This window comes from Centruroides sculpturatus, unplaced genomic scaffold (genome assembly GCF_000671375.1).
Source record: "Centruroides sculpturatus isolate CEXI.00-Female unplaced genomic scaffold, Cexi_2.0 scaffold374, whole genome shotgun sequence".
Taxonomy (NCBI): Eukaryota; Metazoa; Arthropoda; class Arachnida; order Scorpiones; family Buthidae; genus Centruroides; species Centruroides sculpturatus.
Window position 1 is genome coordinate 599,137 of NW_019384513.1, and position 16,107 is coordinate 615,243.

At 30.3% G+C, this 16,107-nt stretch overlaps 1 protein-coding gene and 1 long non-coding RNA gene across 6 annotated transcripts in view; one reads left to right on the forward strand and one right to left on the reverse strand.

The window, feature by feature from the left end:
• Positions 1-9,908, forward strand: part of LOC111622485 (irregular chiasm C-roughest protein-like) — a 336,596-nt gene extending 326,688 nt beyond the window's left edge. For 2 of the 3 annotated variants that reach the window (XM_023364876.1, XM_023364877.1), the window contains 3 exons: positions 3,617-3,682; positions 6,067-6,284; positions 8,143-9,908. In XM_023364876.1, coding sequence (XP_023220644.1) covers positions 3,617-3,682; positions 6,067-6,284; positions 8,143-8,487 — 629 coding nt within the window. In that variant the 3' untranslated portion in view covers positions 8,488-9,908. The remainder of the gene's footprint in view (positions 1-3,616; positions 3,683-6,066; positions 6,285-8,142) is intronic. The other variant, XM_023364878.1, reaches the window with a different exon arrangement.
• LOC111622486 lies at positions 5,048-15,378 on the reverse strand. Of its 3 annotated transcripts, none has more exons than XR_002756278.1 (5): positions 15,156-15,378; positions 14,565-14,970; positions 14,383-14,485; positions 5,811-5,879; positions 5,048-5,062 (listed from the first exon to the last, which is right to left on the reverse strand). It is a non-coding gene; the product is annotated as an uncharacterized LOC111622486 (long non-coding RNA). The 3 variants fall into 3 exon arrangements; XR_002756277.1 differs by lacking the exon at positions 5,048-5,062 and adding an exon at positions 5,635-5,712; XR_002756276.1 differs by lacking the exons at positions 5,048-5,062; positions 5,811-5,879 and having other exon boundaries at positions 14,379-14,485; positions 15,156-15,371.
• Positions 15,379-16,107: the final 729 nt, after the last annotated feature.

A 16,107-nucleotide genomic window follows, 5' to 3' on the forward strand; every position in this document is an offset into this window, starting at 1 on the left:
ATCCTTATATAATTACAGCACAGCCTAAATTAGATGAGAAATAAATTATGATTTATTTAAGCTATAAGACAGATGTTCTTTTGGAAAAATTTTAAATACTGAAATCAGATATATAATAACAATTAAATTGAATATTAAGCATATTCATGGATACTGAAATTAGAAGATATCAGAGTAAATAATTATAGCCTGAATAATATACATGTCTGAGAAAATATATTTTGGAACTTTTGTGGTTGTTTGAGGTGTTTTAACCATCTAGCCTATANAACAACTGTTTTCATGGAATTTATTTAACTTTATTTAATATGTTAAATTTACTTTTTCTATAATTAAGTTTTTTAAAATTTTCTGTAAATTAAATTCAGATAACATTTATGATGTTTTAAAGAACAAAAAGTTTCAAAGTGATTTTTTTGTAATATTGTAATATAGATCCTTGCAGGTTTAATTATTTTTCCTTCCATTGGTATAAAAGTTAATTAAAAAACTCAATGAAATTCATGAATTTATGAAAGAGAGAACTGAGAAAAGAGAAAATATAATAAATATATTAAAACAGTTGGCTTATTAATATTAAATTGATAATATTGGTACATTCAGTAACACAAACATAAGTTTTTGTTTGTAACTTCATACATTTCTAAATCAATATATCAAGCAAATAGTCTTTCTTATTGATATTTTACTGTTAAAAATAAAATGAAATATGCTTTTTAGTCTTTCTGTAAATTCTTTCTTTTAGCAATATTTATTCTTTAATTGCTACAAGTACATAGATTATTTCAAATCTTGAGAAAAAATAAATACATTTATTAAAATGTTAGAACATAATTTGTGTATAAATTTTAAATTACTGGAAATATTGGAAAAAATGTTATGTAAAATGTAAAATTTTTCTATTGATTTTCTAACAAAATGCAATAAAACCCTGTGTAAACTGGAATTGCATCATACTGAATATTTTTCCATTTTACACAGGTTTTACTGTATGATCAGGGATATAACTGTATGATTGATAAATATGTATCTTTAAAATATCTTTTGTCTTACTAATAATCTCAATAACTGATGTTTATATGATGATCTTGATGCTGTTTGATATTCCAAATTATTTTAATTACTTAACCAGAAATTTAAATTCATGTAATCAGTTTTTAAAAATGCATTTTACAAAGTTATAAAGAATTGCTTTTATTCAAATTTTATTGAATATGTTTAAAAATTTCACAAATTCATATACAGTATAATCAGAATTAATTGAATATGGGCCATAAATATTAATTGAATATGGGCATATATTTGTTGTTTGATTAAAATGTTAATATGCAATGAAAAATTAACAGTAATATTAATTTTCTTCATCTAATTAGGAAATGATTTTTTATTGATTTATGAAAAAAGTTTTAATTCAAACAAAAAATTTGATGTCAGTAAGATCTTTTAGATAAATAAGTTAACACAGTTACATTTCAGAAAACTTAGTCCATTTGTGGAGAAAGCGTAATTATGAATACTTATGATCTTAGGGATTAGATGATCATTTAAATAATATATATGTCTTTTGTGTTCTTAGAGACTATGATGTAGGGTACGAGCAGTGGAGCCTATATAATTTGAATGGCCCGTTTTGATGAAAAAGGAATTTTTTACTAACACCACTGCTTTCTAATCAATCAGGTGGGTTTTTAGAGTTGCATATAGTAAAGCTAAATTCTGTAGGCAATTATATTTCACAAATGCTTGTTAGGTAAAGTGCATAATACAAGAAATTGCAGGAAAGGACAACTATTTTGAAACATATAAAATAGAGTTTTAAAACTATATTTATTTCTAATCATTGAAATAATCGAAAACAGTATCAAGATATATGCATAATTTATTTCATTAAAATATCTATATCTATTAACTAATTTTGCATAAAGTTTTCTTGCAAGTTGAATATCACATCCATAAATATCCTACTTGAAAATGAAACTATACTCATAATAAACATAAATAAATCTATATTCTAAAGAATTCACTGTTAAAGTTATGATAAAAGGATATATATATCTAAAATAGATATTTAAATATTAATCAGCAGATCAGTAACATATCATTAGTTCATCACCTTGTGGAATACATTTTCCAGAATTTCTTAATCTTTTTGTCATGAATTATTCTATATATTTACTATAATTTCTACTGATTATTTTTATGTTTCATTCATTCTTTGTGTATGCTTCAATTTACTATTTAGCACTTTAGAGTATGACTAAGATGCTAGAAGCATCTTGATTTAATTGTGATTATCATTTTGAAAGCACAAAATTGTTATTTGTTTTAATCAGAATAATATATTACGAGATTAATATTGATAATTAATCTATTTTCCTATTTTACTTTTACTAATAAATACCGATTTCTATATTATTTGCATGGACTAAAGTTTTATGTATTTAAAATTTCCTTGGTAAGTGGCATAGAATACAAATGAGTTTTTTGTACTGTACATTCCATATTCATCTTAACTGGCACAGAATAATCTGATGCTTTTTAATGTTTTTAAATTCTTATTAAATGCCTTTCTTGATTGTTTATACAAAGTTTTAAGAATATATTACAAATGTTTTTATTCTGTCATTTGCAATTATCTCTTAAGAATGAAAAATTGATTTGGTAATATCAATGTAACAATATTGTTGAAATCACTTTTGGTTTTGAGTTGAGTGATATATGATAAAAATTGAAAAAACAGATTTTAACTTTGTGTCTTCAATTTTTATACTTTGTATCAAATCAAAACCAAAATGATTATTGATTGGGTCCTATTGATATAATATATAATGCAGTCTTTAATATATCTTTTGTAGCAGATAAAAATAAAATTGAGAGATAATTGCAAAAAGTGCACAATCCTATCATTAATATCTAGACATTTGCTTTTCTACAATCTTTATTTATTGGAATATTATTAGAAGTGCTAAAATCTTTAGTATCTCTTACAAACTCTACTGTCTGCAAAATATTCTCTGGTAGCATTTTACACAGTATATATGTTTTCTAAAACTTTCCACTAAGTATTCTTCAAATCACTGACTAATTCAACTTTCATTTTTTGATTCTCTCATGTATTTAATGATCTAATTTATCCCACAAAATTTTCAAAAGTTATCCAGATTAATATCTGAATATTGGGCATCCTATCCAATATTGGTATGATAATGTAAGTCTTTCATAATAGGAACAACATGACATTGAATATCATTCTCTTAACAAAAATGTGCTCAAATTGCTGTTATGACATTAGTAATTTTAGAAACACTCTGGGTTATATTGTATCAACTAACAATTGCCAATGATCTAAAGCCAAATTCTGAAAATCTGTTTCCGGACTATCACACTGTCTCGATATCAAATGATAGGATAGTGTGCAACTTTGTGTTGTATTGCAGACAATTGCTTTAAATGTTTTGTTTCTGTGCCAAGTTTATATACCAAATATTGTCTGATTTTTTCGGCTATTAATAAAGTAATCTTTTAATTTACTTACGAAATTTGGACTAGAAGTAGGAAGTGTCACAATCTTGAAAGTATCTTAATAATTAGAATTAATTTTAATTTAATAATTTAGAAACATCTAGAAGAAAAGATCAACCTGAAGCGGGATTTGAACCCGCAACTCCTGCAAGCCGGGCAGGTACGTTATCAGTTATGCTATCCAGGCTCTGAGCCAATCTTCACCTCTAGACATATATGTGTAATATAGAATTAGTATATATCATACAGGTTACATTCATGCTATAGTGATTAGGTATATTTCTGTCCAAAGACCCTTTATGGTATTCAAAGTAATACAAACAAAATTTATAAAAATGCTTGAAATTTACAAATTTTATATGTAAGCCAATATTGCCAGATTAATATATTTAATATAGTATCCTAATCCAAAAAAAGAGTACCTGGCAATATTTGGTTTTGGTAATTTTGGATCAAATTGACAAATAAATATACATTTATCAATTTGATCTAATAAATGACAGCAAATATTTTATGATGATAATTTCAATACATAAATCTTTTCACACTGTTGATAGATGCATTCAGATTAAGAACAGAATTTTAATTCTATCATTATCAAATTTTTCTTAATTCATTATTCATTAAAGAATTTACTTGGATTGTGAGATGATAATGAGAAATATTTTTTCCTCTTTGCAATAGTCAAATTATACAAATTCACCATCTAATCTACAATCTCCATCACATTCTAAAGCTAGCCAACTACTTTAATTCATCTTGCTGTGTATTTGTTATGCTGTTGTCATTGTCCCATTTTCATGTTTTTTAATTGTTTTTATGTGTTTATTTATCATCATGAAGTGTTGCCCTTTGTTTCACACTCAGCTTTATGTAATCAATCATCTGTCAATTATGTTCTATTGTTTCACTCACTTTGTCTGTCACTGTTTCTAAGTTTGAAACTTGACTACTGTCAACTTATGACAGTTTTGGTATTTGGTAACACAAACAATCTTTCATCTACAGAGTAAAATGTATTACAGAATTGTAGAAAAGTAACATTTGATCACTTCAATTTATAAAATTCAAAAAATTGAGTTCTTTATTTTGAGTATTCAATGCAAGTTACTACAGGAAATTCGTAATGATTTAACAGAACATTATTTCTATTTTGTCATAACTTGTGTATTAACAGAAATGCATTTCAAATGTGCAAGTTACATACAAAAATATATAATCATCTATCATATGCTTGCTAATGATAGTTTGAGTTTAATATCTTGCATTGAAGATTCAGAAATAAAGGAAAGGAAAGTACCAGAAAAAAAAATGAAACAATTAAGTTCAGTTTATTCATCTGAAATTATCTGATCATTAAGATAGTTAGTCATATTTTTTAATGTTGTTTGTGATAATTTTGGATTTACATAACTGATAATCAAGTAAAGGTGTTAGCTAGAAGATTTAGAAATTTACTTCATCAAAAGCATACACAAATTAAAGTACATGTAGAAATTCATTAAAAACAAATTCCAAAATCACTCTGTCATTAGTGATTCTGAAAAGAAAAGAATTTTTAGTTTATCTAGAATATGACAATTTCTTATTAATTGTATCTGAAACAACTTATATCTGAAGTTTGAAATTAGAGATGCAATTTACAAATTTGAACTTCTTTAAAAGAGTAAGGGTAAGAAAATACTAGTTACTCAAAATCTTTAGAAGTCAGTAAATCATTTCAGAAAATTTATCAAAAAGCTTTTTAGTTTCTTGATTTTGAGACATTACTCCAATCTTTTTATATATATTTTGTCTTATCACTTCAAAAAGATGGAATAATCAGATATATTTGAATAGAAGAGAAAATAAAGTAAATTGAATGACAAGAAAGAATATACTTTGAGATAACAAAACTATAAGAGTTTATCAGAAGTTTGTTTCATTTTAATTGTAAGGGTTTAATCATAATATTTGTATCAAATCAAAAGTTATGCAATATATAAGTTAATATCAGGTTGGCTACATTTATATGCAGAGATTACAATTAAGAAAACATAAAAAATTGGTAATTGAATAAAAATGTCCATTTTACAATAATTTATAAATTAATACATTGTCATAAAATTTAGCATATTGCCAATTATGATGTTTTGTACTTTGTATTGATGTAAATAAATGTATTAACAATGTTCCTCTGCATTTCAAAATCTGTAAATTGTTATCAAATTATTAATATGAATTTGGAAATGGTCAATATCAGATGGCTTATTCATATTTATGTATATCATGTAGTTACATTTACTTACGTTAATTCTAAGGTAATTTATCCAAGTTTATTTCTTAGATTTTTGACAGTTATAATTCAAGGGATTTTACTGAAAATGAAAATATAAAAATATTATATATTTTTTTAAATTTTATTTATAAATAAAGTAAAGAATAATACGTGATTAATAATAGTAATTAAGGAAAAATAAAATCTGTATAAGTATATTTATTTCTAAATAAAATACAGATCTATAATCTGTACTGAATTCTTTTTATTACTATTACAAAATCTAGATGAAGATTTTGGATCAGAGAAAAAAGCCAAACAATCTGATTCTGCATCTTCTGGAGATTCTGATTTGAAAGCTGAAATTAGAACAGCATCATCATTATCAAACAATGAACATGAAAGAAGCTGGGAGGAAACGAGTGATACAACAAGGACACATGACACACAGGATATATATAAATATTCTGCTGATTATGCAGAACCAACTTTTCCACCAAAAGCTGTAAGTATTTTAAACTTATCATCCTTACTATTCTGTGCTAACTTAAACCTGCATTTGTGCATAAATATTCCTTATTAACATATTTTATGAAACGAATAAAATGTTTTTATTAAATTTATATAAGTTTCTTCAACACAAACTCAGACTATACTTCTTAAATATTATGTTCATAGTGTTTGTCATAATATTTATATAAGCATTTTTCATCCTATAAATGATATATAGATCATAGAGAAAAAACAAACAAAAATAATATAGAATAACAACAGTTCAAAAATATATTGTTAATAGTTGCCTTAATTAATGATCAATATAACTTAAGCATAACATGAAAAGTTAGGTATGGCTGTTTACTTTTTTAAGATATGAATAACCTCTTATTGAAGTTAATGTAGTTATAAAATCATAAAATAGAATGTGTCTCCAAATGGCATAAAAAGCATAATTTGGCACATTGGGCATGTAAGCATCAAATATAATATTTTTCCAGTGGATCAAAAAATTATTTAAATTGATTTGGTTTGTTATTGAAATTGAAATTGGTTTAGTTATTTTCAACAAGTGCTGTTAGTAAATTACACTTATTTATGCTGAGATACTGAAAACAATAATAAACTAGAAAAAATTTAATTGGAATTTAATTTTTTTGTTACACAATCAAAATTATTAAACTGAAAATTGAAAAATGATAAACAGTACATTTTAAATTGTTTATTAATTATCAATTTTTGCACTTTTAGTTCATAAACATCTGCTCTCAAACTGAGGATGTGAAGGGTAATTGGGAACAGTTTGGAAAAATTAAAATATTTTGAAAACAAATTTTATTGGTACTGTATTAGGTTATTAGGAGTTTCTCAAATTTATAACTTTTCATAACAAAAGTAGAATTAAAAAATTATATTGCTGTGTTAACAATCAGCATATTTAAACTTTGAAACATTTTGTAACTTTAAAACTACTAACATAACCATAGCGACCATCATCTGATTTTAAAAGTACAGTAAACTGGGACTAACAATGTAAAGGCAGTTATCTTGCAGTGATTTTGTAAGCCATGTAAAAAAAGTTTGTTTTGGATTTGTACATAGAAAGTGCAATACATTTACATGTAAAAGTTACACCTGCATCAAGGAATATTGCAGAGACTTCAACAAATGTCCCAGGATTTTCTCAAACAATAACTGAAACATTCCATTTAACTGAGACCAATTCAGATCAAATACTGAAATGGTACTTGTAAAATAGAACACCATGTTTACAGACAACCTGTTTAGAAATTGGGTGGCAAAAACTACAAACGTTAGATCTGTACCTACTGAGTCCACTATTAGAAAATATTTGGTCAGCTGTGGACAAACTGATTTAGAGGAAACTATGGTCAGTCAAATGTCAAGGTAAGGATATTTGCATGGTTGTCAATGAATCTGTGGGTTTAAAAAATCAAAAGGTTGTCAACATATTTGTTGCTGGAAAGTGAAGATGAGAGACCTCATTTACTCAAATGCCAGATTTTAGACCACATAAATGCCAAGACTTGTAGGGTGTGTAGAGTTCCTTGAGTCTTGCTTTTAGGCATTATCTAGTATACTTATAAATAAATAAGTCAGAAATAAAATATTTATCTAGATAAATATTTTATTTCTGACTTATTTATTTATAAGTAAATATTTATCTAGATAAATATTTTATTTCTGACTTATTTATTTATAAGTAAATATTTATCTAGATAAATATTTTATTTCTGACTTATTTATTTATAAGTAAATATTTATCTAGATAAATATTTTATTTCTGACTTATTGTTAACTATTTAAATTTTGCTAAATGAATAATTTAAAAAATTTTTATTTTTCAGGATACTCAAAGTAATAATGGATACATTCCCTATGTTGATTATTCAAGAGATTACAATCCACCTTCTGTTCATTTAAATGCTAGCAGAGACAGTGGTTTATATGGAAGTTCACCTCAGTCATTGGATGAACTGGGTCATTCTATAGATCCTCGCTATCGTGCCAGTTATGCCAATCCCTATCTTCGAACTTCCCAGTCGAATTTACCGCCACCTCAGGGTGTTTACGTCACTACATGGAGTGGGAGTCCGACTACGCCCGGTCCTAATACTACTCAGAATCGTTACATAACTGCTCAGCATTCACAAACACACCTCAAACCGGGAACTCTAGCGACCCATGTTTGACATCTATCAAATTCTGTAAGTCAGACGACTGCCACCATTTGCTCAGTCAACAAAAAGTGAAGTCCAGTTTCGTGATCAATATCATTCAGTAACACGAAAAGGCTTCCATTAGTATCTCAAACTACCAAGTTGTTAATCCTTGGTTCTGATGTTCAGCAGGGTTTTAACATGGGTTAGTTGTTTACCCATAAGTCCAAGTAAACTCAGTGCCAAGGAATGTCCAAAGAAGTTGCAGGTGAAGATGTTTCCTCCATGTACAGATAAAATACAAGACAGTGATTGTTAAAGTATAGTAATGGGACAAATTAACTAATTACAATAAAGTTTGCCTCAAACAAAATCTCTGGGACATTCTTGTTTCCAATTATCAGGGTGAACAGTCATGAAATACTGACTACTATGCAATAAAGTTGATGTATGTTGGATGCTATTGTTAGAGAATATAATAAAAGAAATGACAAAATTATAATTGTTAATGTAAATCTCAAGTGTGTGCCAGACAAAATCAAACCGGAGCTATCTTGACCGTTATTGTTTGTGGAACCAACAGAAACTTGCATATTTCAGTAACTCTGGTAATTATAACTACACTTGGACCACACCGTGGTAGAGTGTTTGAACAGTGGTGCTTAACATTTGTGTTACTTTCCTCAACTATCGGTTATTTGCCACTTTTGTATTGTTACATCAGTGTCTTTGATCAACCAAATCAGTGCTTCTACAATATGTAACAATAATCCAAACAAGGGTAGATTTCTCTTGGATTTCCAAAACTTAAACATTCTCATCATCATCATCACATTACTGTTTCCAGTGCCGTTGTGAATCTAATTATCTGGCATGTCCTCTATTGCCTTGTTGTTGGGTGAACATTGCAATTGCAGCTCATCCATTGAGAAGTCAAATTTATAGTATTTGTTTTCATATATAATTTTACTTTTGGTGATACATCAATAGTGAAAATTTTAAAAAGTTAGCATATATATACTGTATATTGTAAGCAGAACATTTTCACGGATAAAATTGAAACATTTTGTACATTTAGGAATTTTTAAAGATATCAAAGTAAAAAAAAGAATCGTTCAGTAACATACGCTTCCGACAAGCTTTTTGTTCACTATTGATGGATCGCTTGCCATTTTTATTTACATCGGCATATATGTAATTTGAAGAATATGTTTGTTTTGTTCTATCGCTGTAAATTTTGTGTCTTTGGACAAGTTGTGTGTCCTCGTGGACAATATGTTGCCAGTCGAGCCATCGTTAACTTGCCTTGTAAATATATGTACAAACCAGTAAATAGCCATTCAGCGATGGCTGCATCCCAAGTATTTATGATGTTGAATTCGATATATATCGACATCGCCACTTTATATTTTTCACTGTGAATGACGTAAGCAATAAAGTTTCAGGAAATTACATTTGTGTTTTGTTTTATTCAAAAATCAAAAACGTTTGTAATATTGTAATTGAGATAGAAATTTATTTCTAATACACAGAACTCAGAAATATGTATTTGAATTCATTATAACTGATCACATTACACCACTTTATGTGACTTTGTGTAAAATACTTTCATTTAGATTAGCAATCTAAAACTTTTTTACTATTCAAAAATCAAAATCTTGTAGGAAACTTACCTAATACTAAATCTCATTTGTAGACCAGGTAAAAATTTTTCACATTATCATATGTTTATGGGCATAAATTAAGGATTACAGTAAAGATATAAATTAATGGCTGTAATATACAAGTTAAAAAATAATTTATTACATAAAACTTCAACTTTTTAATAAAAAATTATGTATTTTGATGGATATTGTTAAAGGTTCGAAAAAATATATTTATCAAAATACATAAATTTTTAATACAATATTTAATTTATAAATATTGTATTAAAAATAATATAAAGTAACGTACTGTAGCACATTAAAGTAGAATAACAATCTATTAATTGGATATTTACACTGCTGTTCATATAAATTTCAATACCAAGAAAGACTGCATGGGATTGGTTGAAAATATACATTGAGATTAGGTGTTAGTGGAGAATCAAAATTAATACAACACCAACTCTTAAAGAGTCTAGATCATTTATCTACAGTTACAACACCTTAATTTTCAGGTTTTTGCATTGGTAATGACTAACCATGCCATTCTGCAGTAGGAAAAAAAACCTGTATGTACTGTACTATTATTTAAATCTCACAGCACTATAACCAATAGACGATTATCATCATATGAGCGCACATAACTTAAATGAACTTTATAAATCTTGTTATTTTGGAGATAAATTACATTATGTCGCTTTGAATAAGTTACAAAATCACAGACTCTTATTGTTCATCAATTGATTACTGTTATAATAAAAAGAAAAACTATGACAAGACGACCTCTTTCGCACAGTAGAAGAGTTAATTAATTAACGCTCTTTTTTGTAATCTACTGCATGCAAGTCAGTCGTGTTGTTTTCTTGTGAAGTCCACGTGTAAAACTCTTCATTTCAATAAAAAGTAATTACGGTAGTGAAGAAGAGCGAACTTTTCAAACATCCCCCAAATATTTTTGTAGTGTTAAAAGTCCAAATTTCAACTTAGAGAACAGTGATTTTTAGTTCGAAAGGTGCGTACACGTGAGTAGTTTGGCACGTGAGTGCCATCGTAGTTCTTTCTCTGCCGGCACACTTTTGAGGGCGCGCATCGAACGGTCCATAGATTATGGGCCCAGTCCACATGAAGATAAGAAAAGTACAGTTTTGAATGAAAGAGACAGTTTTGGTGTGCTGCTGAAGTTATACTCGGTTGAATACGTGCGAACGAGAACTGTGGTGTTGCGTTCATACGGATTAGAAGACATTATTAACGATAAGCGTGTACAGTACGTGTTGAGTTAGCAACAGAGCCAACAAATGAACAAAAAGAAACATATGTCGAGTGGCAAGATGACGTGAGGGTGGAAGTTTGATGGCAAGTACACTAAGTAAACCAGTTGCTGAGCTTGTGTTGATGTGCAATGACGCAAAAAAAATTTGAGATAAATTACCTGCGCAATTTGGGCGCATCAGTAAGCAACGTTTTAACATATTAATTGAAAGGCCCACCAGTGGCCAGGCGGTCTTCGTTCCCTGAACACCGGGCGTTCGGTCGTGGGTTCGGGCCCAGCTCGAACGGGCTGGCCACGTGGAGTTTTCCGGGTTTTCTCCACGTCTGTAACGCCTAAATAGGAGCCAGTTTCCCTTAAAAAGACCTCTCGGAAGACATCCCCAGGCAGATTGCCCAAGTGTTGCGTTGCCATAACTAAACAGACACTCAAGGGCCCAAGGCTTAAGCCCTATTAGTCCCTATGTAGATCCGCCCCTGTTCAAACCAGAAGTTATCTACAATCCGCGCAGTGGTAATGTGGAATTTGACTTTCCTTGAGAGTAACTTCCGAGATCAGGTTGGTCCAATTCTTGTCTGAGGTGAAGGAACCGAAGGAAATCAAATCATAACTGAAGAAATAGTCACGGCGTCTTCTTCTGGAGGAAGGGAGCAACGATTGGAGTGAATGTGATAAAGGAGAAAAGAATCGACGAAACTTTTATCAAGTCAAAGTACTGAATCTTCTGATAAAGAAAACTGGAGAAGCAAGAGACAGCGAGGTAAACCATCCTGGGTGGAAAGCAATGAATCCTTAATACTTTCGACTCCATGAAGGTGAGTACCCCATCGCAGTAACGATATAGCGTGTCTACTTCGCGCTATATCATTGTCGCAGTAATTAAGTAAAGATATAATTTAGAATATAATTACATATATCTTTTTTAGTTTGAATTATATTGTTTATTAGTTTTTTAAATTTTGCTAATAGATAACGCTACATGTAAAGTCTGCAAACTGAATATAGACAGAAATTAATATAGAAAACCAATCAATATTTTAAGGTAGTATGTGTTTTTTTTAATACTCTTTTCACCCTGTGGGCACTAAGAAGGCATCTTATAGCAGGCCCATTATGGGTTCGGCCAGACCCACAATGGGGAGACCGGGTGGTGAGAGACGGGGCCCGACATATCCGAACGGACCACCCCCCGAAAGATTCCTGGGGATTCCTTGACCCGTCCGGATTCTATTCCGATCCCGGGTCCCCCAGAGCGGTGGGCTTCCACCTTGACCGCTCGGCCATCCGGCCTCTAGGGGTGGTTGTACACCATTATCTAAGTTAGATGCATGTTTAACTGACGAGTTTTGTACCAATTGGTCGAATGGCTTAGTGCATAGCGAACAAATATATATACACCCTCATATATATAGATTTTTAAATAAAATCTTTTAACAGTAGCACACTATGATAAATTTTCCCGAGAATTCCGTCATCCTGGCACTTTCATCCTGTGGATACGAGAGCTAGCTTATCTCATGTCTATTATGTGTTTTGGCCAAGCTGACAATGAGGGCTATCGAATAATAAGGGACAAAGAGACTTCATGAAAAATTTCTGGAATTCCTTATATCGTATCGGTATAAGGAATTGTGACGACTTGTGGACTGCCGCCGTCAGATTCAGAACGCTGGCAACATTGTAAAAAGTGCGCGAAAGTTTGCTGCCTTGTCGCCGATGAGTATGAATATACTGTACTGTACAGTGTACGATACGGTTGCTCTGACCAAGTATAGTTTCGTTTGTTACAGTTCATGTAGTAGTAAATTTGATTTAAATTTGGATCTCACGAACGTGTTGGGCTTCGACTACCTAACGTTATTTGAAAGGAGATCGGTAGGATAGAATCAGTGGCGTACCGGGAGTGTCAGCCGCCCGGGACGGAGGAAAATTTCGGCCCTCTTATTTAGGTATTTCAATTTAAAAGACCAAAATTCAGTTTTGTCACAGAACAAACAATGAAAAATTCGGTGGTAGTGCAACGATCTGTTTAAAATAGTTCCATTGGATATTAGTGGTGTATATGAACGCGAATGAATCGTACAAGCAAAAAAAAGCTAACAAGTTTCGGAAGATTTCCTTGGATAAAAAAATTACTAGTTCACCTCGACGGCGAGCCGATTCCCGGACGATAGCACTATCGTAGGCGCGATGCATATATAGATTAGGATGTTTCAAAATTTTTACAAGATTTTATTATTTATTGTGAAATTTTGCCGCCCCCACTACGGTACGCCACTGGATACAATGCCAAAGGGGTTTAACCGCCTTCATAATTTTCTACGATTAACCGCCTCTTAATTTTCTACGTTTGTTAAAAATAATTATGACCGACCACAAATGAAACGATGAAATTCGGGAATAAAATAAAAACTATAATTTTTAAAAATATATTTTTAAAACAAAAACTATAAAAATACAAAGAAAACTCGTTTATTTTGACAGTTTCCATGATATTTACATACAAAAAAATTACTAAATATATACATACATAACAATTCTTACATATTTAATTTGTATACATCAAGATGTTAGTCTAATTTTACAAAAATATTTACATCACTGATTTTTAAATATAAAAAAATCACCATGCCTATATTTAATAAGACTTATTAATATTAACATTTTTGATTATTCTATAAATAAATATCCAAATCAGCTTTAAACATTTAAAACGAAAATATTAGATAAATTAACAAATAAAACGAAAATATAAAATGGGAATACTTTAATATTAAGAAAAATGCATCAATTATATTAAGCAAATGGGAACAAAATGGAGAGGCCTGATGAGACATTAAGAGACCGAATATTAAAAAATAATATTATTTGTTTTCAATTGTGCGAATGAAGATTTCACGAAACAAGTATGATACTTCAGTTGTAAGGGAAGAAATTTCGATCTTGTCACACAGATTAAATTCTGCATCAGACCTCTCGGTTCTGTATAGAAAGCAACATACAAAAATGTCTTACCTTTAAAATTATTTGATTCCGACAAATTCAAATCATGATACTGGCTCGTGATGGCTCGGACATTGCTGTTTCTTCTTGAGGATTGTAGAGTGACTCGACCACGCTGCAAGTTTTAGAAAAATTTTAACATTTAATTTAAAATAATATATAAAATTATTTTATTTATTGAATAAATCAGTTACCAAATATCCAAATTTGAAGTCGAATATTGAAGAGAAAGATGCTGGGTTGTAGAATCTTCCGGCAATAGGTGTAGATGTGGATGTCGTATCGAATGTTGTTGGGTCGGATGTAACTGTGCGATGATATTGACTCGGAGCTTTAGGTGGAATCTCGTCGGCATCGTCAGACTCATTCGAGGAGCTATTCTTCCAGCGAGTGATAAAGTGTTAATTGCATATTTAATTATTTTCTGCTGGGTACAGTTGCGGTTTATATTCTTCCTTCTCCGTTTTTTCTTTGGTTGCGAAGTGGAAGCAGTTTCCACTATTAATTCTTCAGGGACCAGATTTATTTGTTTCAAGCACTTCGTCCATCAATTCCATTTAAAATAAAATTGTTGGGTTTCCATATTTGGGTGTTTTCAGTCTAAAATTTAAAATATCTTTTAAATCATTACCTCAGAAGATTTAGAAATTTAAAATTAAAAAAGAAAACTACAGTATAGAAAAATATAACTTTTGTTTCTAGCTTTAAAATTAAATTAAAAACAATTATAATTAAAATGTAACTTATCAAAATTCGGTATTAAAAAACCGGAACGAAAGACTGACTAGCATCCTTCCTCTCCTAGTGAAGATTTTAACGAATTTGAGAATCCAAGCAAATTTATAGCCGGTCTCGTTTTCTGATTGGTCATAAACGGTATATTCTAATACTCTTATTGGACGATGATTTTCAGAAAGACAAGATTCTCGTTTTTAAACGTCCGTTGAATTTCTTCTTTAATGCTATTGGATAGTTTGAACATTTTTAAAACATTATCCGAGTCAAGGAGAATCGTGTAACAACACGATTGGTCAAATTTGAATGTTGGCACATGCGTGGTAAAAGGAGACGGTTGGCGCTATCCAGAAGGAGGCAAAGCATCACGCCACCGGAGCGGACGTGAAGGAAAACTATAGCAACGGGTTATAACGGAAAATCCGTTAAATATTCAATTTGTAACGGATATAAAATAACTGTCTCCATGCTTTTAAATTCCAGTATTTAAAAGGTCATACAAGAAAAAAATAAAAGCGTTTATAAATGTCATGATATATATTTAATTGCTTTTTCGTCTACGATAGTTTTTCGTATTCATAAATCTTTGTCAACCACGGTATTTTGCTATTAACAAATTATAAACCTATAGCTATACTTCCATTTATCTCTAATGTAAACTAGGCAAAAGCTTTCGAGTATAACTTTTGCCATTTTCAAATAATCTAACAATCCTTTCTCTTTCCTTACACAATGTCCATACTGTACAGTGTGCACTATATTGGTATGTTCTTGTGATAGCGCTTTTTTTATACTCTTTCCGCCCTGTGGGCATTAAGAGGGCCTCTTATAGCAGGCTCATTATGGGTTCGGCCAGGCCCACAGTGGGGCGGCCGGGTGGTGAGGGACGGGGCCCCGACATATCTGAACGGACCACCCCCCGAAAGATTCCTGGGGATTCCTTCACCCGTCCGGATTCGATCCCCCGGTAGGCTGCCACCTTGACCGCTCGCCCATCCGTCC